This window comes from Hypanus sabinus, chromosome 18, assembly GCF_030144855.1.
Source record: "Hypanus sabinus isolate sHypSab1 chromosome 18, sHypSab1.hap1, whole genome shotgun sequence".
NCBI classification, from domain to species: domain Eukaryota; kingdom Metazoa; phylum Chordata; class Chondrichthyes; order Myliobatiformes; family Dasyatidae; genus Hypanus; species Hypanus sabinus.
The window spans coordinates 73,473,505-73,499,119 of NC_082723.1; the positions used below are offsets into that span (position 1 = coordinate 73,473,505).

General features: G+C 43.4%; 2 protein-coding genes across 3 annotated transcripts in view; one reads left to right on the forward strand and one right to left on the reverse strand.

Annotated features, from left to right (window-relative positions):
- Positions 1-24,414, forward strand: part of LOC132407731 (uncharacterized) — a 35,286-nt gene extending 10,872 nt beyond the window's left edge. The window contains exon 2 of the mRNA XM_059994663.1: positions 14,967-24,414. Coding sequence (XP_059850646.1) covers positions 20,485-21,465 — 981 coding nt within the window. The 5' untranslated portion in view covers positions 14,967-20,484 and the 3' untranslated portion in view covers positions 21,466-24,414. The remainder of the gene's footprint in view (positions 1-14,966) is intronic.
- The window catches only part of LOC132407732 (catechol O-methyltransferase-like), a 75,958-nt gene that overhangs the window by 29,052 nt on the left and 21,291 nt on the right, over positions 1-25,615 (reverse strand). For both annotated transcript variants that reach the window (XM_059994665.1, XM_059994666.1), the window contains exon 3: positions 7,992-8,185. In XM_059994665.1, the coding sequence (XP_059850648.1) occupies positions 7,992-8,185 (194 nt within the window). The remainder of the gene's footprint in view (positions 1-7,991; positions 8,186-25,615) is intronic.

The window sequence follows — 25,615 nt, forward strand, 5'->3', positions numbered from 1 at the left end:
GATGGTGAGGTTGATGCTTTCTGCTAGAGTCAGGGGTGAATGAGAGGGGGGAGGGTTCACGGGGAGGTTGAAGCATTCTGCTAGAGTAAGAGGAGAGTCGGGGGGAGGGTTGATGGGGAGGTTGATGCTTTCTGCTAGAGTACGGGGTGAGGGAGAGGGGAAAGGGTTGATGGGGACGTTGATGCTTTCTGCTAGAGTACGGGGTGAGGGAGAGGGGAATGGGTTGATGGGGAGGTTGATGCTTTCTACTAGAGTAAGAGGTGTGGGAGAGCGGGGAGGGTTCACGGGGAGGTTGATGCATTCTGCTAGAGTAAGAGGAGAGTCGGGGGGAGGGTTGATGGGGAGGCTGATGCTTTCTGCTAGAGAACGGGGTGAGGGTTGATGGGGAGGTTGATGCTTTCTGCTAGAGTACGGGGTGAGGGAGAGGGGAAAGGGTTGATGGGGAGGTTGATGCTTTCTGCTAGAGTAAGGGGTGAGGGTTGAAGGGGAGTTTGATGCTTTCTGCTAGAGTACGGGGTGAGGGAGAGGGGAGAGGGTTGATGGGGAGGTTGATGCTTTCTATTAGAGTAAGTGGTGAAGGAGAGTGGGGAGGGTTGATGCTTTCTACGAGAGTAAGGGGTGAGGAGAGAGGGGTGAGGGTTGAAGGGGAGGTTGATACATTCTGCCAGATAAAGTGGTGAGGTGGGGGGGGGGGGTTAATGGGGAGGTTGATGCATTCTGCTAGAGTAAGGGGTGAGGGGGAAGGGTTGATCGGGAAGTTGATGCTTTCTACTAGAGTAAGGGGGCAGGGAGAGGGGGCAGGGTTGATGGGGAGTTTGATGCTTTCTACTAGAGTAAGTGGTGAGGGAGAGGGGGAGGGTTGATGGGAGGTTGATGCTCTACTAGAGTAAGGGGGGTGGGAGAGGGGGGAGGGTTGATGCTTTGGTTGATGCATTCTGCTAGAGTAAGGGGTGAGGGAGAGGGAAGAGGGTTGATGGGGAGGTAGATGCTTTCTGCTCGAGTAAGGGTTGAGGGGGGAGGGTTGATGGGGAGGTTGATGCTTTCTGCTGAACTAAGAGGAGAGTGAGGGGGAGGGTTGATGGGGAGGTTGATTCTCTCTACTAGAGTAAGTGGTGAGGGAGAGGGGGAGGGTTGATGGGCAGGTTGCTGCTTTCTACTAGAGTAAGTGGTGAGGGAGAGGGGGGAGGGTTGATGGGGACGTTGATGCTTTCCACTAGAGAAAGGGGGGAGGGAGAGGGGGGAGGGTTGATGGGGAGGTTGATGCTTTCTACGAGAGTAAGGGGTGAGGGAGAGGGTTGATGGGGAGGTTGATGCTTTCTGCTCGAGTAAGGGTTGAGGGGGGAGGGTTGATGGGGAGTTTGATGCTTTCTACTAGAGTAAAGGGGGAGGAAGAGGGGAGAGGGTTGATGGGGAGGTTGATGCTTTCTACTAGAGTAACTGGTGAGGGAGAGGCGGGAGGGTTGATGCGAAGTTTGATGCTTTCTGCTAGAGGAAGGGGTGAGGGAGAGGGGAGAGGGTTGATGGGGAGGTTGATGCTTTCTACTATAGTAAGTGGTGAGGGAGAGGGGGGAGGGTTGATGGGAGGTTGATGCTTTCTAATAGAGTAAGTGGTGAGGGAGAGGGGGGAGTGTTGTTGGGGAGTTTGATGCTTTCTGCTAGAGTAAGGGGTGAGGGAGGAGGGTTGATGGGGTGGTTGATGCTTTCTGCTAGAGTAAGACGTGAGCGAGGGGGGGAGGGTTGATGGGCAGGTTGATGCTTTCTACTAGAGTAAGGGGTGAGGGGGGAGGGTTGATGGAGAGGTTGATATATTCTGCTGGAGTAAGAGGTGAGTGAGGGGGAGGGTTGATGGGGACGTTGATGCTTTCTACTAGAGTAAGTGGTGAGGGAGAGGGGGGAGGATTGATGGGGAGGTTGATGCTTTCTACTAGAGTAAAGGGTGAGGGAGAGGGGGGAGGGTTGATGGGGAGGTTGATGCTTTCTACTAGAGTAAGTGGTGATGTGGAGGTGGGAGGGTTGATGGGGAGGCTGATGCTTTCTGCTAGAGGAAGGGGTGAGGGGGAGGATTGATGGGGAGGTTGATGCTTTCTACCAGAATAACGGGTGAGGGAGAGGGGGGAAGGTTGATTTGGAGGTTGATGCTTTTGCTAAAGTAAGGGGTGAGGGAGAGGGGAGAGGGTTGATGGGGAGGTTGATGCTTTCTACCAGAATAACGGGTGAGGGAGAGGGGGGGAGGGTTGATGGGGATGTTGATGCTTTCTACTAGAGTAAGGGGGGAGGGAAAGGGGGCGGGTTGATGGAGAGGTTGATGCTTTCTACTAGAGTAAGGGGGCAGGGAGAGGGGGCAGGGTTGATGGGGAGGTTGATGCTTTCTGCTAGAGTACGGGGTGAGGGAGAGGGGAAAGGGTTGATGGGGAGGTTGATGCTTTCTGCTAGAGTAAGGGGTGAGGGTTGAAGGGGAGTTTGATGCTTTCTGCTAGAGTACGGGGTGAGGGAGAGGGGAGAGGGTTGATGGGGAGGTTGATGCTTTCTATTAGAGTAAGTGGTGAAGGAGAGTGGGGAGGGTTGATGCTTTCTACGAGAGTAAGGGGTGAGGAGAGAGGGGTGAGGGTTGAAGGGGAGGTTGATACATTCTGCCAGATAAAGTGGTGAGGTGGGGGGGGGGGGTTAATGGGGAGGTTGATGCATTCTGCTAGAGTAAGGGGTGAGGGGGAAGGGTTGATCGGGAAGTTGATGCTTTCTACTAGAGTAAGGGGGCAGGGAGAGGGGGCAGGGTTGATGGGGAGTTTGATGCTTTCTACTAGAGTAAGTGGTGAGGGAGAGGGGGAGGGTTGATGGGAGGTTGATGCTCTACTAGAGTAAGGGGGGTGGGAGAGGGGGGAGGGTTGATGCTTTGGTTGATGCATTCTGCTAGAGTAAGGGGTGAGGGAGAGGGAAGAGGGTTGATGGGGAGGTAGATGCTTTCTGCTCGAGTAAGGGTTGAGGGGGGAGGGTTGATGGGGAGGTTGATGCTTTCTGCTGAACTAAGAGGAGAGTGAGGGGGAGGGTTGATGGGGAGGTTGATTCTCTCTACTAGAGTAAGTGGTGAGGGAGAGGGGGAGGGTTGATGGGCAGGTTGCTGCTTTCTACTAGAGTAAGTGGTGAGGGAGAGGGGGGAGGGTTGATGGGGACGTTGATGCTTTCCACTAGAGAAAGGGGGGAGGGAGAGGGGGGAGGGTTGATGGGGAGGTTGATGCTTTCTACGAGAGTAAGGGGTGAGGGAGAGGGTTGATGGGGAGGTTGATGCTTTCTGCTCGAGTAAGGGTTGAGGGGGGAGGGTTGATGGGGAGTTTGATGCTTTCTACTAGAGTAAAGGGGGAGGAAGAGGGGAGAGGGTTGATGGGGAGGTTGATGCTTTCTACTAGAGTAACTGGTGAGGGAGAGGCGGGAGGGTTGATGCGAAGTTTGATGCTTTCTGCTAGAGGAAGGGGTGAGGGAGAGGGGAGAGGGTTGATGGGGAGGTTGATGCTTTCTACTATAGTAAGTGGTGAGGGAGAGGGGGGAGGGTTGATGGGAGGTTGATGCTTTCTAATAGAGTAAGTGGTGAGGGAGAGGGGGGAGTGTTGTTGGGGAGTTTGATGCTTTCTGCTAGAGTAAGGGGTGAGGGAGGAGGGTTGATGGGGTGGTTGATGCTTTCTGCTAGAGTAAGACGTGAGCGAGGGGGGGAGGGTTGATGGGCAGGTTGATGCTTTCTACTAGAGTAAGGGGTGAGGGGGGAGGGTTGATGGAGAGGTTGATATATTCTGCTGGAGTAAGAGGTGAGTGAGGGGGAGGGTTGATGGGGACGTTGATGCTTTCTACTAGAGTAAGTGGTGAGGGAGAGGGGGGAGGATTGATGGGGAGGTTGATGCTTTCTACTAGAGTAAAGGGTGAGGGAGAGGGGGGAGGGTTGATGGGGAGGTTGATGCTTTCTACTAGAGTAAGTGGTGATGTGGAGGTGGGAGGGTTGATGGGGAGGCTGATGCTTTCTGCTAGAGGAAGGGGTGAGGGGGAGGATTGATGGGGAGGTTGATGCTTTCTACCAGAATAACGGGTGAGGGAGAGGGGGGAAGGTTGATTTGGAGGTTGATGCTTTTGCTAAAGTAAGGGGTGAGGGAGAGGGGAGAGGGTTGATGGGGAGGTTGATGCTTTCTACCAGAATAACGGGTGAGGGAGAGGGGGGGAGGGTTGATGGGGATGTTGATGCTTTCTACTAGAGTAAGGGGGGAGGGAAAGGGGGCGGGTTGATGGAGAGGTTGATGCTTTCTACTAGAGTAAGGGGGCAGGGAGAGGGGGCAGGGTTGATGGGGAGTTTGATGCTTTCTACTAGAGTAAGTGGTGAGGGAGAGGGGGAGGGTTGATGGGAGGTTGATGCTCTCTACTAGAGTAAGGGGGGTGGGAGAGGGGGGAGGGTTGATGCTTTGGTTGATGTAGAGGTTGATGCATTCTGCTAGAGTAAGGGGTGAGGGAGAGGGGAGAGGGTTCATGGGGAGGTTGATGCTTTCTGCTCGAGTAAGGGTTGAGGGGGGAGGATTGATGGGGAGGTTGATGCTTTCTGCTGAACTAAGAGGTGAGTGAGGGGGAGGGTTGATGGGGAGGTTGATTCTCTCTAGTAGAGTAAGTGGTGAGGGAGAGGGGGAGGGTTGATGGGCAGGTTGATGCTTTCTACTAGAGTAAGGTATGAGGGAGAGGGGGGAGGGTTGATGGGGACGTTGATGCTTTCCACTAGAGAAAGGGGGGAGGGAGAGGTGGGAGGGTTGATGGAGAGGTTGATGCTTTCTACGAGAGTAACGGGTGAGGGAGAGGGTTGATGGGGAGGTTGATGCTTTCTGCTCGAGTAAGGGTTGAGGGGGGAGGGTTGATGGGGAGTTTGATGCTTTCTACTAGAGTAACTGGTGAGGGAGCGGGGGGAGGGTTGATGGGGAGTTTGATGCTTTCTGCAAGAGGAGGGAGTGAGGGAGAGGGGAGAGGGTTGATGGGGAGGTTGATGCTTTCTACTAGAGTAAGTGGTGAGGGAGAGGGGGGAGGGTTGATGGGAGGTTGATGCTTTCTACTAGAGTAACTGGTGAGGGAGCGGGGGGAGGGTTGATGGGGAGTTTGATGCTTTCTGCAAGAGGAGGGAGTGAGGGAGAGGGGAGAGGGTTGATGGGGAGGTTGATGCTTTCTACTAGAGTAAGTGGTGAGGGAGAGGGGGGAGGGTTGATGGGAGGTTGATGCTTTCTACTAGAGTAAGTGGTGAGGGAGAGGGGGGAGTGTTGTTGGGGAGTTTGATGCTTTCTGCTAGAGTAAGGGTTGAGGGGGGAGGGTTGTTGGGGAGTTTGATGCTTTCTACTAGTGTAAGGGGTGAGTGAGAGGGAAGAGGGATCATGGGGAGGTTGATGCTTTCAGCTAGAGTAAGGGGGATAGAGAGGGGACAGGGTTGATGGGGTTGATGCTTTCTGCTAGAGAAAGAGGTGAGTGAAGGGGGAGGGTTGATGCTTTCTATTAGAGTGAATGGTGAGGGAGAGGGCGGAGGGTTGATGGGAGGTTGATGCTTTCTACGAGAGTAAGGGGTGAGGAGAGAGGGGTGAGGGTTGAAGGGGAGGTTGATACATTCTGCTAGAGTAAGGGGTGAGGGGGGAGGGTTGATCGGGAGGTTGATGCTTTCTACTAGAATAACAGGTGAGGGAGTTGGGGGAGGGTTGATGGGGTGGTTGATGCTTTCTACTAGAGTAAGGGGTGAGGAAGATGGGGGAGCTTTGATGGGGAGGTTTATGCTTTCTACTAGAGTAAGGGGTAAGGGAGAGAGGGAGGGTTGATGGGGATGTTGTTGCTATCTGCTAGAGTAAGGGGTGAGGGGGGAGGGTTGATGGGGAGGTTGATGCTTTCTGCTCGAGTAAGGGGTGAGGGAGAGTCGGGAGGGTTGATGGGGAGGTTGATGCCTTCTGCTAGAGTAAGGGGTGAGGGAGAGGGGGGAGTGTTGATGGGGAGGTTGATGCTTTCTGCTCGAGTAAGGGGTGAGGGAGAGTCGGGAGGGTTGATGGGGAAGTTGATGTCTTCTGCTAGAGTAAGGGGTGAGGGAGAGGGGGGAGTGTTGATGGGGAGGTTGATGCTTTCTGCTGGAGTTAGTGGGGTGGGGGGAGGTTTGATTCTTTTGCTGCTGCTACTGCCTGGGGAGGGGGGCTTTGGGGTTTGAATGTTTTTCTGTCATTCATTCTTTGGGGATTTTGTTCTGTTTCATGGATGTCTGTAAGGAGTAAGAATTTCAGGTTAATAACTTTCTGTGATATTAAGTTGAACCGTTGAACCATATATCATGAAATGTATTGGCTTTTCAGCAGTAGCACAATGCAGTGCACAAGAATAAGAACTGAATTGCATATACATATATATACACACACGCACACACTCACACACACACACAGACACACATACTGTAGATATTAACTTAAATAAGTTGTGCAGAAAAAAGTACTGAGGTAGTGTTCACAGGTTCATTGTCCATTCAGGAATCGGATGGCAGAGGGGAAGAAGCTGTTCCTGAATCACTGAGTGTGTGTCTTCAGGCTCCTGTACCTCCTTCCTGATGGTAACAATGAGAGGAGGGCATGTCCTGAGTAATAGGGGCCCTTACTTTTCTCAGTAATGTTGAAACAGGCTTCAGATGTGAAAAGATCTTCTAGCTTGTGACAGGTTAATCCTGAGATTATTTACTTTGTGTGACTCAGTGCCTCATGTTTACTGGCTCCCCACTTATCAAAGCATTTTAGGTGAATTTGAAGCACTTTGGGTTATCCTGGTATTAAGAAAATTATTTACATTTCAGATCCTATCCAATTCTTTTTCAAACATATCACATTTAAAGATCTTTTCTTTAACCATGAGACAAGTTCCTGGTGTCAGTATCTCTGAAGATCTAACCTGGACCCAACATATCGATGCAGCCATAAAGAAGACAAGCTAGTGGCTATACTTCATTAGGAATTTGAGAAGATTCAGGAAATTGCCAAAGACACTCACAGATTTCACAGATGTACCATGGAGATCATTGCTACCATCACAGAAGAGGTACACACACTCAGTGATCCAGGAACAACTTCTTCCCCTCTGCCATCTGATTTCTGAATAGACATTGAACCCATGAACCCTACCTCACTACTTTTTTTATTTCTATTTTTTGCATTACTTGTTTAATGTAATGATCTTATATACATTCACACTTATCGTAACTCACAGTTCTTTTTCTCTATTGCTTCGACCTGCTGTCACAAAGACAACTAATTTCACAACAAGCAACAGACAAAAGATGCTGGAGGAACTCAGCAGGCCAGGCAGCATCTATGGAAAAGAGTACAGTCAATGTTTCGGGCCAAAACCATTTTGTGTCTGTTGCTTGGATTTGCCAGAATCTGCAGATATTCTCGTTTGAAATTTCATGACATACGCCCGCGATGTTAAACCTGATTCTGCTTCTGATGCTGATAGGAGCAAAATAAGCCATTGGTCTGCTCCACCATTCATTATACAGGGGGATAATAAATCAGCCATCATTGTGCCTGATATACTGTCACTCGACCCATAACCTTTGACACCCTTACTTATCTAGAATCTATCAATCGCAGTTTTAAATAATGACATGGCCTCCACAGCCATCTGTGGCAATAAATTCCACAGATTCACCACCCTCTGGCTAAAAAAAATTGCACTTCCTCTCAGTTCGAAAGAGATGTCAATGAAATCCCCCTTTATTCTTCTAAACTCCAGAAAGTACAGACCTCGACCACTCTTCAAATGTTAACCCTTTCATTCCTGGGATCATTCTCGTAAACCTCTGGATCTTTTCCAAAGCCAGCCCATTTTTCCTTGGATAAGGGGCCCAATTTAGCACTGAGATTGGCCGGCAGTACGTTAATGGGTATCCATAACATTAGGCGGGAGAGTAGATGTTTTGTTTGAAAGAATACTTGAATTTCTCTTGTGGGCTTCAGAACGTTTACCTTGTTCTCCACTCCAGCGAAGTGGAAGATCTGCTTTGCAACCTGTGCACAGGTGGGATTGCACTCGATGGTCAGCAGGTGAGCACCAGGTTTCAGCACACGGACCATGCGTAAAGCTGAGTAACCACAGTAAGTCCCCAGCTCAAGCACCGTCGAAGGGTTTGTCTCTTCCAACAGCCGGTCCAAAATCGCACCTGCATTGAGACACATCGCAGAAACACAGGAGTAAAGAGGCAGGCTGTTAGCAGAATAATTTACAGTTGTCCTGGGGGGGGGGGGGGGGCATGGCTTATTCGCCAGTCAAAAAATGCTTCTGTCACACTGGTCAGTGATTGGTTCATTTAAAGTCTGCAATGCTCTTTTCCCATTGGTTGGCTTGTATGCCACAATGCCCATTTCCGGTTCTGGGCACCTCTGGGGGTATAAGAGTAACGCATGAGAGGTTTGCCCTCTTTCTTTCCTGCCATCCATGGGACCTGCTTCAGGCTGAAGTGACGACCAGTGCAGAAGGACATTGAGAAATTTGTCTATAAAGGTCCTCAGTCTTTCAGGTCAGCAGTAAATCAAGGCAACTGGACTTACTGTGTTGTCCAGAAAACATTTCGCCACTCGTCCAGGAGGCTTCAGTTCTGATCCATGGTGGCAGTTTTCTGGCTTATAAACTCTGTGAGTTGTTTAAAGCTATGGCAATCATGAGGGTCATTAAGAGGTAATGAGAGGGTCACCTTTGCATGAAGTGTGGTGTGAACTGTTGTGGAGACGCTGGGGTAGAGATGTTCAGACTGCATTGTAAGTAGCTGATAGGTGGTGTCAGGGGTGGGTTTTTCAGTTTGACAAAGATGGCTTCTTTAACACCCTCTTTCAAACCACCTGTCCTCCCTGTCCAAAATGTGCACATTGTTATCATCAAAGGAGTGTCCCTTGTCCTTTAGGTGTAGATATACAGCCGGGTCCTGACCTGAGGTGTTAGCCCTCCTGTGCTGGGCCATCCGTTTGTGAAGTGGTTGTTTTGTCTGGCCGATATACAGATCTGTGCAGTTCTCATTGTGTTGGAAAGCAGATACAATATTGTTGTTTATGTTTGGGTGTAGGATCTTTGGGGATCATGAGTTTCTGTTTCAGAGTGTTTGTAGGTTTGAAAAACACAAGGGTTTGATGTTAGTTGAAAATCCTTCTGAGTTTTTCTGAAACTCCAGCTACATATGGGATGACTAAGTTTATTAGACTATATCGTTACACTCAGACAGAAACTCAACTACCCCAAGGTGGTTTGAACAAAGCCATCTTTGTCAAACTGGAAAACCCATCCCTGAACACAGGGGGTGGGGTACGACATCAGCTATCAGCTACTTACAATGCAATCCAAACACCTTTAACCCTCGCAGCTCCACAACAGTTCACACCCCAGTTCTTGCAAAGAGAAGACTAGTGACCCTCTCTTTACCTCTGTGACTTTTAACGACCCTCATGTGATTGCTACACCTTTAAACAACTCACAGAATTTATAAGATGGAAAACTACCCACCATGGATCAGAACTGAAGCCTCCTGGATGATGGTGAAGTGTCTTCTAGACAACACAGGAAGTCTAGCTGCCTTGATTTACTACTGCTTGATAGACCATTGAGAAAGAGCATTGCAGACATAGACTGTGTCTGTTTAGTTAAGTATCCGTTTGGAGCAGACTTCCTTCTTGAGTTTTATAATTTGGGAAGATTTAGCAGAGTATCTGCTCAATTAAAGGATAGCTGAATGTCCAGTTTTAGATGAACACTTGTTTAGCTAGATACCCAGTTTAGTATTTCATTGTTCATTTTTTAATTTTTTAAAAAAATTTAATTTTAATCTATAATTTTTAATACATTCATAAGTACACAGTGAGATAATATAAAAAGTAATAAGGCACTTAAATAGATAATTATGTGCAATTGTAATTCCACCCTATTAGACTAAGCAATGACAATAATTGTTAAGAAAATATTAATAATAGTGGATTAATAATAATTTCCATGTATCTCTTCTGAGCCATTACTTCTGGTCCAAAATATTATATGTAACCCTATATAACTACCATTGTAGGATTTTATATCCTAACTCATTCATGTTTGCTCCTACCCCCAAACATAATTATCCAATCCCTATGTACTTATTTACTTAATTTTTTCATATTTTTCCCCTTTCCCAAATCTTTTCCTTTACTTGTGTTAATTCCCTATTTTTTTAAAAAAGTAAACAATCGAACCAAGGATGCTTACATTAGCAATATTACTGTGTTGATGAGAAAAGCAGTATAAATCATTCGGAGAGTCAACCAGAGTCTGCTCGCTTTGGGGTTATAAATTCAATCCATTTATTCCAAATTTGATTAAATTTTTCTTTTTGAATTCTCAAAGAGTAGGCTATCTTTTCCATTTTAAATATTTCCAAAATAATTTCATGCCAATCTTCTAATGTAGGTGATATTAGATTTAGCCACTTCCTGGTGATTGATTTCTTACTTGCCGCTAAGAGGACCTGTAACAACTTTATGTCTTTCTTCTGATCCAAAAACAGTACGTCCCAAATAGAGCGTCTTAAAGTTCAGAGGTAACTGGGCCTTAAATACCTGACCTAAAGTTCTATGAATACCTTTCCAATATAAACTTAATTTAATATAAGTTAGATATGGCCCTTGTGGCTAAAGGGATCAGGGGGTATGGAGAGAAAGCAGGTACAGGGTTCTGAGTTGGATGATCAGCCATGATCATACTGAATGGTGGTGCAGGCTCAAAGGGCTGAATGGCCTACTCCTGCACCTATTTTTTATGTTTCTATGTTTCTAATTTAGGGCAATCCCAGAAAATATGGAAATGATTTGCCTCCTTGGAGCCACACCTTCTCCAACACGTCACGTTTGTGTCTTTATATTTTTCCTGATATGGGATCTTGAAGTATCTTATAATATTTTTCCAACAATGTTCTCTCCAAATCAAAGAGTTAGTCGAAGACCACTGAAAGCTGCATGTTTTCCCCAAACCTCCTCTGAAAGTACCAACCTCGCTTCTTTCTCCCACTTCTCTTTAATATACAATGTGTTTTCATTTTTAGCATGTAAGAGTACATTGTATAATCGAGAAATTGATTTACTTGACATTGAACTGTAAGCCGAATTCAGAATCTTGAAAAATTCTAATTCTACTGTTGATAAATCTGTATATCTCCAACTCTGGTTAACATAATGTCGTGTTTGAAAAAGTCATTATGTTCTAGGCCATGTTTGTCCTGTAAGGATTGGAAATTTTGCAATACTCTTTTCTGTGTAAATGAGAGATAGGTTGTAAGATCTTTCTTTATCCATAGTTCAAATCTTTTATCTACTCTGTTGGGAAGAAATTCGGTATCATATGCACACCATCTAAAAAGTTTTAACATGTTATTAATTCCACATGAATTAGCCACCTTCCGCCATACTTTTAATGTAAGATTTATCCAGCTGTTTTTAGATTTTTTCAATTGGGCTAGCAATCCTTTGTCTGTTATTGAGGCCTGCAGAGGAAAATTGTCAATCAATCCAAATTCTATTTCCTTCCATCTAGCCTGATATTCCTTATTACACCAGTATAACAGAGGGGTTATCTGTGAAGCATAAAAATAATTTCTCAAGCAAGGAAGTGCCATACCTCCTCCTTCCTTCCCTAACTGTAAGGTGTTAATTCAAATTCTAGGTTTCTTTCCTTGCCAGATAAAGCGGGAAATCCATTTGTCCCATTCCCTGAATTGATTATCGTCCACCTCTACAGGCAACATCCGGAAAAGATAGAGTAACCGAGGGAGAATATTCATTTTTACAGTATTTATCCTTGAATTAAAACTTTAAAAGGGTATAAAATTCCATCTATGTATATCTGCTTTTATCTTTGAAATTAACGTTGAAAGATCCTTTGTCGGGGTTATTCCTAAATATTTTAATGATTTAGCTTCCCACTCAAGATCATATGTATCCTGCAGTTTTTTGGATACTGTATAATTTAGGGGCATAATCTGCGTTTTCTTTACATTTATTTTACAACCTGATACTTTCCTGAACTCATCCAACAGTGTAAACAATCATAAATGATTTTTCTGGTTCACTCAGATAGACTAAAACGTAATCTGTGAATAACGCCACTTTCTGTTCAATCCCTGCCACCTTAATACCTTTTACGATTTCGCTCTGTCTTATTAGTTGGGCAAGTGGTTCAATGTATAGCGCGAAAAGGAGAGGAGAAATTGGGCATCCCTGTCCAGTTCCTCTCTCTAAAATAAAGGAGTCAGAGAGGTCCCCATTTATCTCAATCCGAGCTGTCATATAAAGTCTGCATTACTTTAATAAACTTTTCTTAAAAGCCAAATGTTCCTAACACTCTATATAGGAATGCCCAGCTAACTGAATCAAAAGCTTTCTCAGCGTCTAGCCCCACTATTATTGTCTCTGTCCCACTCTTGTCCCACAACCTGTTCTAGTATGTGTAAAGTTCTCCTTATGTTTGTCTTTGTTGAATAAATCCAGTCTGGTCTAAGTGGATGAAGCCAAGTAAAAACTTTTCCAGTCTACGCGCTAATATAGATGTAAATAATTTGTAATCCAAATTAAGAACGCTGACTGGCCGGTAATTGCCACATTCTAGTTTATCTTTACCCTCTTTCGGAATAACAGAAATAATCGCTTCTCTCCAGGAAGGTGGAATTTCTCCTCTCTGTAATATCCAATTAAAGGTGTTAAGTAGCAATGGGACCAACTGTGATTTCAGTGATCTGTACCACTCTGAGGTAAACCCATCAGAACCTGGAGACTTTCTGGTCTTTAATCTAGAGATGGCCACGTTCAGTTCTTTGACAGTTACTGGTTCTAATAGGTATTTGTTTTGTAAATCTGTGAGCTTGGGTAGATCCAAAGAATTCAGTGAAGTATCTATATAGGGCTCATTTGAGGCCTGGGGTTGAGAGTACAGTTCTCGATAATATGTTTCAAAACTCTCTTGAATTTTCCTTATTGTGCTCTCCACCAGCTTTGTCTTTGGATTCTTTATTTTGTAAATTGTATTATCTGCTTGTTGTTTACGTAATTTATATGCTAATAATCTAGCTGATTTACCACCTACTTCATAATTCTTTTGTCTCAAGTAAAGAAAATTTCTTTGAGTTTCCAATGTATAAATATCATCAATTTCACTTTGCAATTTCTTAATTTCCTGTTTTAAATTAGAAGTAATTTTATTGCTATCTACAACTTGAAGTTGTTTTAATTTTCCTTGAAGGTCTGCTAATTTTTGTGCATTGAATTTTTTTCATGTGAGTGGTTATGGAAATAATTTTTCTTCTCAGTACAGCATCCCATAAGATCACTGGTGATGTTTCCCCCGTGTCATTAAGGTCTACGTATTCTTTAATTTCTCCCCTTAATCTCTCCATTACTTCCGGATTATTGAGCATATGTGAATTTAACCTCCATAGTGTTTTCCTCATTGTCCTTTCCAGGATTAGGGACATAGAGACTGGGCTATGATCCGACAAATCAATTGTTGCAATATTACAATCTTTTATCCTGAGTCTATGTTAAATATAAAAGTCTATCCTTGAATAAGCTGAATGAGGGAAAGAGTAATGTGTATAATCTTTACTAGTGGGATGTAATTCCCTCCACACATCAATAATTCCCAAATCCTCTATCAATGAATTCACTTTCCTAGTCAAAGGTTTATTTTGCGTGACTATTCTTGAAGAATCTAATGCAGGATTTAACCTAGTATTAAAATCCCCTCCACAGATTACTACCCCTTGAGAACTGACCATTAGGTCAAAAAAGTGCCTATAGAATGACCATTCAAAACCGGGTGGAGCATAAACATTCAGCAATGTTATTTCTGTACCTTCTATTCTTCCTGTAATTTTCACAAATCGTCCATCCTTGTCTTTAGTCTCTGAAATATGTTCATAATTAAGAGCACTTGATATTAAAATTACTACCCCTCTCTTGTGGCTCAATTTATACGATGAATAAAATACATGCTTAAAACCCATTCTTTTTAATTTACATGTTCGGATTGGCTCATGTGTGTTTCCTGAAGGAAAACTATTTGTGCCCTCTCTTTTTTCAATTTAGACATAATCTTATTTCTCTTAATTGGATTCATAACCCCATTAACGTTATAGGAAATTATTTTCACCAGTTCAATTTGTATTTTTCTCTAATAAAAAAAAACTCTCCTTTTCTAACCAAACAGTAAGAAATCCCTTCTCAACAATAAACAAAAACATACAACCACACCCTGGACATTTTTGAACAAATAACATTTGAAAATTTTTCCCGACTTCCAACAATGAGGCTTGAGCACCAACCTGCCTCAGTTCAGAGGGAATACCTCTATCTTCACCCTGTGTTAGAGGGCCCTCCGCAGTGTGAATAATCATAGAGAATTCTCTCCTTTTTATGTCTCGACCATATTGCTATATTCAAGTTATTCTGTCTAGTTTATTTTCAGTTACCAACTTACATTTTACCTTCAAGTCCAATTTACTCTTTTCAGTCATTTCTCTTGATTAATCTATATTCTCTGTCCGTTTGCGTCTGAATATTTGCAGCTTTTCCTTGTAATTTGACACTCTGTAGCATCCTCCCTGCGCTGGCTGCCATGACTTTTGCCAAATCCTCTCCAGTAACGACTCCGGTTGGGTGATAACTTTTATAGGTAGACCTCGGTCCGCCATGTCCGTCGTTGCCTCTTCTACTGTAGCATAGGTTTTTATCCCTTCGTTCTAAAAGACTCTTAACCGAGCTGGATGCAGGGTCTGGAGTCTGATATTGTTTTCCTTCAGGACTCTCCATGTTTCCTCATATTCCTTCCGTCTGGCAAGGGTCTCCGGTGCGTAATCGTGGTCTAAGCTGATTTTACAGTTGCTCAACATGAAACCTTTCTTTTGCCATGCACGTTTAAGCACCTCTTCCCTTATTCTGTAGCTGAAGAATCTGACTACAATTGATCTGGGATGGGCGCCTGCCAGGGGCAGCAGAGCTAACGCACGGTGAGCCCTTTCTATCTGTAGGCCTTTTACGTCTGGTATATCAAGATTCTCTCTAAGCAGCTTCTCCACGAAGGGAATCATCAATGCGGGTTTACCTTCAGATCCTTCGGGAACGCCGTAGATCCTCACATTTTCCCTTCTTGAGCGGCTTTCTTGGTCTGTTAGCTTCCACTGGAGCTGCTCTTGCAGCTTTAGCATTATTTCTATCACTTCCTCTGCTTTTTGCAGCCTCTCCTCAGTCGCTACAATCCTCGCTTCAGCTTTGTCTAACCTCAAATTAGTGTTTACTATTTCTCCTTTAATATCTTCCAATTGTTTCCTGTCGTCGGAACTCGCGAATCTGTCTGAGAATCAAAGTCAAATTCACTGATTCTTCCTCATTATCTCCGTCAGGCTAGCGGTGGGGGAGCTAGGCCCGTCGTCTCGCTGCGTCTCTTTGTTTTTATCAACCTTCTGAGCGGACTTTTTACTCTTGTCCTTAGCCAACATCCATGCTCCTTTTATTAATATAGTTATTCAGTTTTAAATATTTGTCTAATTTCGGCTTTGGGGCAGTTTACCTTTTTTGTCGAGAGACCTTTCCCTACGCCACTATTCCCTTGATGACCTGGAAGTCCATCCCTCATTCTTCATTTTTAAGTAAATATTCAACGTACCCATTTTAAATCTGTGATTGGATCCCTGAACCTGCTCTTCCCTCACGCTACAACAGTTCCAGCAATCAGGGTTCAATTCCCACCACCGTCAGTGAGGAGCTTGTACGTTCTCCCTGTGACTGTGAGTATGTTCTCCCCGTGGGTTTCTCTTGGTGCTGCAGATTCTTCATTGCCAACAAATCCAAAGACTTACGGCTCAGGGTTAGTGAGTTGTGGGCACACTTCGCTGGTGCAGGAAGTGTGGTGACACTTGTGGGCTGCCCCGGCACAACCTAGAATGTATTGTTCGTTTATACAAATGACTCATTTCACTGTATATTTTGATTTATATGTGACAAATAAAGCTAATCTTTGCTGTTGTTTACCTCCTGCATGTGGGACAGGTCTCCCAATCATAGTTACCCAGTCCTGTGCTCCTCCTTCAAGCAAGTATCAGAATCAGAATCAGGTTTAAAATCATTGGCATATGTCATGAAATTTGTTGCTATGCAGCAATAATAAAAACTGAATTACAATGAGAGAAAATATATAGTTACATTAAATAAATAGTGCAAAAATAGAAATAAAAAAGTAGTGAGGTAGTGTTTGCGGGTTCAATGTCCATTCAGAAATTGGATGTCGGGGGAAAGAAGCTGTTCCTGAATCATTGAGTGTGTGTCTTCAGTCTCCTGTACCTCCTCCCTGATAGAAGAGGGATGTCTTGAGAGATGGGGGTCCTCAATGATGGTCACTGCCTTTCTGAGGCATCACTCTTTGGAGATGTCCTGGATACTACGGAGGCAGACTGATGATGGAGCTGATTAAGTTTAAACTCCCTGCAGCTTATTTCGATCCTGCACAGTAGGCATCCACACTCTGCACCCCCCCCCCCCCCCGTACCAGATGGTGATGCAGTCAGTTAGAACAGTCTCTAGGGTACCAAACACGCAGTGGCTAGAGAACCTCTTCCAGCAAACGTCTGTTACGAAATCTGCTCACAGCTTACAGTCATGGCTAGCCTTTATTTCATCATATTTCATTTAGCAATAAAATAGACCCTTCTGGCCTACTGTGGCATGCAACCCAGCAAGCCACCGATTTACCCCTAGCCTAATCACAGGAGAATTAACCTACCAACTGGTACACCTTTGGTCTGTGGGAGGTCCTGGAGGTGTCCCATGCAGTCACAGGGAGAATGTCCAAACTTTCTTACAGAGGCCATGGAACTGAACTCGAAACTCCGATGCTCTGAGCTGTAAGGGATCACACTAACTGCTACCATGTGCCCGTATCCATCGCTGTGTGGAGATATGCATTCTCTCTGTGACGGTGTGGATTTCTCCTGGATGCCCTCATTTGTTCAAACATCCTGAGTCTGTGTCAGTAGGTTCACAAACAGAGAAAATCCACAGATGCTAGAAATCCAAGGCAAAACACACAAGATGCTGGAGGAACTGAGCAGGCTAGGCAGTGTCCATGGAAATGAATAAACAGTCGACATTTCAGGGCGGTTCCCTTCATCAGGACTGGTAGGTTATTTGCTTACTGTAAGTTGACCCCAGGGTAGATGAGTGGTAAGGAATTGATGGACGTGTGAGAGAGAACAGATCAGCTGGAAGTACATGGGGTGTAAGTGAATACTCTAATGGGCCTCCTAAGCTTTGAGAAATATTGTTCCATTTACAACTAACTATCCCCTGAAATGGGTGGCAGGATGGAGATAAGTCTCTACCAAAGGATGTGTAAAGTGTTCCTTCCCTCCGCTAGCCTGCAAGTTACTTTAGGCCTGCTTAGCCCCCATCCTCGCCCCACCATCCCACACCCGGGTCACATGAAGCCCTAGGAGCAGGTGGTCATTGGTCGTTTGAGCAGCTGGTGCATATCACAAGTCCTGGTTATGTGACGACTGACGCCAGGCAGACAATCTCTGAAGAGTATTGATAATGGCTGGAGTCACCCGTCTTGTAAAGACACTGCCTGGAAGAGGCCAATAATGAACGTAGAAAAATTAGCCAAGAACTATTATGGTCACCATGTTTGCAACATCATATGAATGGCACGTAATGATGGTGTCATATGACAGGGCATATAATGATAATAGTGCCCCCGAAAGGTGTCACACAATGCTGAGTGCAGTAAAGGGTTAACATCAAGTTTATTGTGCACAAGTACAGTGAAGTACGTGAAAATTCATACTTGCTTGCAGCAACATCATTGTTACTTGGTCAGGAAGAACAAGGACTACAAGAATATGGACTTGAGGAAAACACACACCAGTCCTTATTGAGGGGTCAGCAGTGGAAAGGGTGAGCAGCTTCAGATTCCAGGGGTCACCATCTCTGAAGATCTATCCTCGCCCCTAACATATTGATGCAATTACAAAGAGGGCGCATTGGCAGCTATATTTCATTAGGAGTTTGAAGAGATTTAGCATGTCATCAGAAACTCTGACAAATCTCTACAGAGGTGCCATGGAGAGCATTCTGATTGGCTGCATTGCCATCCGGAATGGGGTGGGGGGTGGCTACTGCACAGGATCAGAAAAAGCTGCAGAGAGCTGTAAACTCAGCCAGTTTCATCATGGGCGCTAGCCCATTCCGCACCACGGACATTTCCAAAAGGCAGCGCCCACTATGAAGCTCAGTCACCTTCCGGGACATGCCCTCTTCTCATTGCTACCATTAGGGAAATGGTACAGGAGCCTGAAGGCACACACTCAACATTTTTGGAACAGCTTCTTCCCCTCGGCCATCCGATTTTTGAAAGGGTCATAGAGTCATAGAAATGTAATGGATATTGGCACATTTAGTTCACGCCGAACCATTTAAACTGTCAGCATGAGCCCATGAACCCATGAATATTATCTCACTATTTTGATCTCTTTTTGCATTACTTATTTATTTTTTATATTTCTTATTGTTACTTACTTTTTATGTATTACACTCATTGACCAGAAAGAATGCCAATCGGTGAACAGGAATGGAGGCAGGCATTTTGTGAGACTGTCCATGTAGCCGCCATTTTGTGAACTGTTTGATGAACTGATGCTTGCCCTGGGGTAACTTAATCAGAGCAGTTGAAAGTGGGCACAGAGAGTTTCTGCGAATGATCATTCTCAAGTAAGGACATGCCCATTGTGTAACACGGCAGGTTTGAGTAAGTAATCTCGTCATCTGGGCCCAGTGTCTGGGTGACGCTGTTTGAACCGCCCAGAGTGAAAAGAACAAAAGTTCTTGATTTATGAGATTGTAGGCGAAGGCTATAAAACAATATTGCTTGTTACCCTGGGCTACATGCAATGGGGATTTAACACAGGTTAGTCAGATGAACCTGAGCCAACAAGATTGAAATGCAACATTTGAACTGATAAAGATGTTTAAAAGTAAGAAGCTTCGAGGGAAAGCATAGAAACATAGAAAACCTGCAGCACAATACAGGCCCTACTGCCCACAAAGCTGTATCGAACATATACTTAATTTGGAAAGTACCTAGGGTTACTCATTGCTCTCTATTTTTCTAAACTCCATGTACCTATCCAGGAGTCTCTTAAAAGACCCTATTGTATCCGTCCCCACCACCGTCACCGGAAGCCTATTTCATGCACTCAACACTCTCTGCATAAAACAAAACTTACCCTGATATCTCCTCTGTACCTACTTCCAAACACCTTAAAACTATGCCCTAGGTTAGCCGTTTCAGCCCTGGGAAAAAGCCTCTGACTATCCACACACAAAGCAGTGACAACTCTCCGGAGACTAAGCCTCACGGATGTTGAGGACCCTGAGCCGGACACGTGGGGTTCACATCGGGATCACGAGGAACACCTGGCCAGCACAGACTCTTTTTCTTTGACTGTCCATGGAGGATCAGGGAAACCTAGCGAGCATGCACACAGTTAGTTAGCTTGTGAGCCCGTGCACTTTTTAGCTGAGACAATGAAGGCATTTGTCAGTTAGTACAGAATCTCTCATTGCCGAACTGAATGCTATTATTAAGGGGACGTCCTTGTAACACACTGTACTGCTGCCACAAATGAAAAGAATTTCACGATCTGTCACTGATAGTAAATCTGATTCTAATTCTGATGTAGATTAGGTACAACAGTTCTGATTTCTGCAGCTAAGTTATTTCATAGCAGTTGACATTTTAATTTCCAAGATCATTTTGAAAATGATGGTGGATGGTTCTGCAAGTCCAGGACTACATAGAAACCAGACTGGTTAAGCATTCTTTGTTCCTGGACACCTTTGTAGTTAGTTACCATCACCATTTTTATTCCAGACCCACTTGGTTATTTGAACTTGCCTGCTGGCTTGCTTTAATCCGTAAGAATAAATTTCCTCAGGACAGAACTTTTAAAAAGAAAAATAACACAGTGAATGAAGGTAAATCAGAAATTAAACCAGAAGTTGGTGAGAAAGGTAAGGAGGAAGGAAAACCTGTGAAGGAAAGACAGTTTGGTCCCATTTGTAATTACTTTAAGAAAGCTGGTCATGTAATAGCTAACTGTTTCCGAATGGAAAAAGAGAAGGAAGCAGTCCCAGTTGCTTGTGTGCAACATACTGAAACACCTGTAAAATCACAGGGTTTGATAAACACAAATGAAGTTTTGTTAGAATTCAACCAAGTTAAAAAGGGATATGATCATTTTATAACTGAAGGGTTTGTATCCTTGGAAGAAGGATCGACTCTGGTGCCAATAAAAATTCTTAGGGATACTGAAGCTTCTCAATCACTGATGTTAGACAGTGTTTTAAAGTTTAATGAAGAGTCTGACACTGGTGAGGTAAATTATATACAAGGTGTTGGGAGTGCCTTATGCCTGTATATTTGCATAAAGTGAAGTTAAAATCAGGGTTAGTTACAGGACTTGTTAAAGTAGGATTACAGCCTAGCTTACCTGTGAAGGATATTTCTTTATTGTTAGGTAATGATTTGGCAGGTGGACAAGTTTTCCCTGAAGTGCATTTGACAATAGAGTCAGAGGAACCACGGATGGATTCTAACACAGATTCTTCCTGTGTTGTAACTCAAGCTATGGCTAAAAAGATTTATGAGCAGAATAAGGTGACTCGTGACTGTTCAACTCAGGATTCGACTTTTGAGGATGTGTCAGAAACTTTCTTACACTCATTGTTTGAACAAGGTTCTTGGAGTAAGTCTGACGATGAAGATTTGTCTCTGTCCAGGAAGGAGATGATAGCAGAGCAGAGTAGAGACCCTGAGATTATAAAATTAAAAGAAAAAGCTCTACCAGATAGTGAAATTGAGAAGGTGCCAGTAGGATATTATTTTGAAAAAGGAGTGTTGATGAGGAAGTGGAGATCGCCTACAATTCCTGCAAGTGATGAATGGAATGTTGTTTACCAGGTAGTTGTTCCTAAAGTTTATCAAAATGAGATTTTAACTTTAGCTCATAGTGTATTCTTGGGTGGACATCAAGGGGTAAGGAAAACTGTGGACAAGATTTTAAAACATTTTTATTGGCCTGGTTTAAGAAAAGATGTGGCGATGTTTTGTAAAACGTGCCATGCTTGTCAAATTGTGGGTAAACCAAATCAAGTTACACCAGTGGCTCCATTGCAACCTATTCCAGCTCTTATAAAATTCTTTACTTATTTTGGGTTGCCTAAGGAAATACAATCTGATCAAGGCAGTAATTTTATGTCCGGATTGTTTCAACAGATAGTTTATAAATTGGGAGCTAAGCAAATCACTTTGTCTGCATACCATCCAGAATCACAAGGTGCCTTGGAAAGGTTTCATTCTACCCTCAAGAATGTATTGTGTGGAAAATGAAAATGATTGGGATGAGGATATACACTTACTTCTATTTGCAGTAAGGGAATCAGTACAAGAATCCTTCGGTTTCAGTCCATTTGAACTTGTATTTGGGCATAGAGTTAGAGGACATTTAGCCTTATTAAAAGAACAATGGATTAATAAAGAGATATACACTAATTTGTTACACTATGTTTTGAAATTTAAGGACAGATTACATAAAGCTTGTAATTAGCTAGGGAAAATTTAAAATTGGCTCAGGAGCAAATGAAAACCTGGTACAATAAGGAAGCTAGGATGAGGACGATTAAACCTGGAGATAAGGTGCTGGTTCTTTTCCCAGTGCAAATGAATCCTTTACAAGCTAGATTTCATGGTCCTTATGAAATTGTGTCTAAAATCAATTATGTGGATTACATGATAAAAATTCCAGAACGCAGAAGGCCAACACAACTTTGCTATATAAATATAATAAAGCCATATTACGAGAAACAGTTTGCTACTGTGACTGTTGTGGCTAATGATAATGAGTCTGATCTCACTAGGGACATAATGGATGATTCATCTGAAACTCATTCTAAACCCAACATTGTTTCTGTCAAGTTACCAAACTCAACCATTCTGGAAAATATTGATGAGAAATTAGCACATTTACAACCAGTGCAGAAACAGCAAATGAAACAATTAATTTTTAAATATAAAGATTTGTTTCCAGACGTTCCTAGAAGAACCACTGTAGCTTCACATTATGTAGATGTTGGAGATGCCAAACCCATTAAACAACATCCATATAGGATGAACATGGAAAAATGTGAACTTGCTGAGAAAGAAATTAAATATATGCTAGAGAATAATATTATTCAACCTTCTAACTCGAATTGGAGTTCACCTTGTGTTATGGTGCCAAAATCAGATGGTAGCATTAGGTTTTGTACAGACTATAGGAAGGTGAATGCTGTAATGAAAACAGATGCATATCCAATTCCCAGAGTAGATGATCGTGTAAAGTGGGAAAAGCAAAGTTCCTTACAAAGATTGATTTATTGAAAGGGTATTGGTGTGTTCCATTAACGGACAGAGGTAGAGAGATTTCTGCGTTTGTAACTCCATCTGGGTTATATGAATATAATGTTCTTCCATTTGGGATAAGAATGCCCCAGGTACTTTCCAGAGGATGATGAACTCTGTGATTCAGGGATTAAAGGATACAGATGCTTATATTGACAATTTAGTGACAGGAAATGATACTTGGGAAGCACATATTACTGCGGTGGAGAAATTATTTAAAAGGCTTTCAAAAGCTAACTTAACTATTAATTTAGCTAAAAGTGAATTCGGATACGCCACTGTAACTTACCTTGGTTATGTTGTGGGTCAAGGTAAGGTAGCTGCTGTTCAGACAAAAGTTTGGGCAATTTTAGAGATTCCCACTCCAACTGGGAAAAAAACTCTCAGAAGATTCCTGGGAATGGTAGGATATTATCGAAAATTTTGTAAGAATTTTGCTAATGTTGCCCTTCCATTATCTAACCTCTTGAAGAAGAATGAGAAGTTTGTGTGGACAGTGCCTTGTCAAGAAGCATTTGAAAAATTGATAACTATGATATGTCAACAACCTGTGCTCAAGGCACCTGACTTTGAAAAACCTCTTTCATTAGCTGTAGATGCTAGTGATGAGGCTGCAGGAGCAGTATTAATGCAAAGGAATGAGGGTAATGAGGTTGATCATCCCATAGCTTACTTTTCTAAGAAATTTAATAAGCATCAAAGGAACTATTCAACAATAGAGAAGGAATTGTTATCTCTTGTTTTAGCCTTAGAACATTTTGATGTATATGTTGGTACAACTCAAAAACCACTTATCATTTACACTGATCATAATCCGTTAGTGTTTCTGAGTAAGATGAAAAACAAAAACAGAAGGTTATTAAATTGGCGTTTGATGTTACAAGAGTACAATATTGTGATAACTCATATTAAAGGTAAAGATAATGTAATTGCTGATTGTCTATCTTGATGTTGAATGTACAATTTTTTTTTATGGAGTGATATTTTAACATTTGTAACACTCCTGGGTAATAATTTGTCAGTTGATGTATGATAATACTATGTATACTGTGTACATTGTAAATTTTGTATGTTTGTATTTTTTCGTAAATAGTTAATTGTTAAAATTTTGCTGTCGACAGTTCAAAATTTATTTTTTGGAGCAAGGTGTTATATACCCATGGGTAGCTTGTACCTGTCAAGTGACCATGATGTAATTGAAGCTATGCTGGACATGAGGTAATGGTCTTGTGATGGGGGAAGTGACGTCATTTTCCTGCCAATGAGAGGTCATGTGATAGTTTTTTTCAACTAGGTATAAAAGGAGAACCCCACCCTGTGACGTGGGCAGTCCATGGTTGAATTCGGTAGTGACTCCACACTGCTGCGTATTCCAATGTTATGACGCAGTTTCATTTAAAAGTGGAGTTTTACTTTCTGCCTTAAGTCGAAGGTTATTGCCGGCAACTCTGCTGCAATACTGCCAGTTAAAATCAAGTTGGAGAGTGAAGATTCGTCAAAGTTCGGGAAGCTGAAAGATTGAAAGGAGTTAATGTTGATGGTGAAACAGATTCGACCTTTGCTTAATCTTCACATGAGGGATTAGTGACCTGTGTCCATGTTAACTTCTGCTTTGCCAAAAGAGCAGTGAGTTGGATGCGAAGTTTTGTCAAAGGAAGGTCAGTGCCTTTAAGCCGTTTTATTTCCTTCGATCGTAAGTCCTCTGGGGAATAACATACTTTGACTGGGAACAGCAGTAACGCCACGAAAGAGAATTTATTATTAAGGAAAGCCTATCCTTTAACAGACTGTAAATCATTTTGGACTTTCTCATTACTACTTCTGAGAACCGTTTTTGCATCATCGCTTTAAGAACTGTTTGAGTTGCCGTATTGCAGCTGACTGCTGGTTGTTAGTTGTTCGTTCACTTTTTGAAGTTTTTTTTAATAAATGTTTTATTTGTTATAAAAACTCTGTTTCAATCATATATTCATTGTTGCTGGATTGTAACACATGTCTATTCAGAAATCCGACGGCAGAGAGGAAGAAGCTGTTACTGGATCATTGAGTGTGTGTCTTCAGGCTCCTGTACCTCCTCCCTGGTGAGAAGAGGGCATGTCCTGAGTGATGAGTGTCCTTCATGACAAGATGCCGCATTTTTGGGGCATCACTCCTTGAAGATGTCCTGGATACTCTGGAGGTTAGTACCCATGATGGGGCTGACTGAGCTTACAACTCTCTGCAGCTTACTTTGATCCTGAGCAGTAGCCAGCAACACCCCCACCCCCCCCCCCCCATACCAGGTAGTTGATGCAACCAGTCAGAATGCTCTTGAGTAAAATTTTTGAATATTTTTCGGGGCATACCAAATGTCCTCAAGCCCCTAACAAGACATAGCCACTGTCTTGCCTTCTTTATAGCTGCATCGATGTGTTAGGACCAGCAATTGTGAGAGGACTAAAGTAGTCTCAGTCAGCCAAGCCTTGCGAGAGAGACCCTCTGGACATGTACAGATCAGGACCTTCCCTGTTTGTGTGGGTAACTCTCAGACCCATACTGGAGTATGCCCAATGGGTTTTACCTTTGTGAGATCCTCTTGTGAAACTTGAATTCACTCCATTGTCTTTGCTTGGAATATGTCCCTCAGTAAAGCAGGAACAAATACCAATAGACTTAAATGCAAAAAAACAAGGAATCTCTGTTCACTAACACATTTAATGATGTAACATTGAGGCTTTATGAAACACAGGTGAGGCTTCACTTGGAGTATTGTGAGCAATTTTGGGCCTGTTATCTAAGAAAGGATGTGCTGACTTTGGAGAGAGTTTAAAGGAGGTTCACAAAATAATTCCAGGTTTGTCATTTGTAGAGCGTTTGATGGCTCTGGGCCTGTATACACTGGAATTCAGAAGAATGAGGGGTGATCTCATTGAAACCTATCAAATATTGAAAGGCCTCAATAGACTGGATATGGAGAGGATGTTTCCTATGGTGGGAAAGTCTAAGACCAGAGGACACAGCCTCAGAATAGAGGGGTGTCCTTTTAGAATGGAGTTCAGGAGGAATTTCTTTAACCAAAGGGTGGTGAATCTATGGAATTCATTGCCACAGGAGGCTGTGG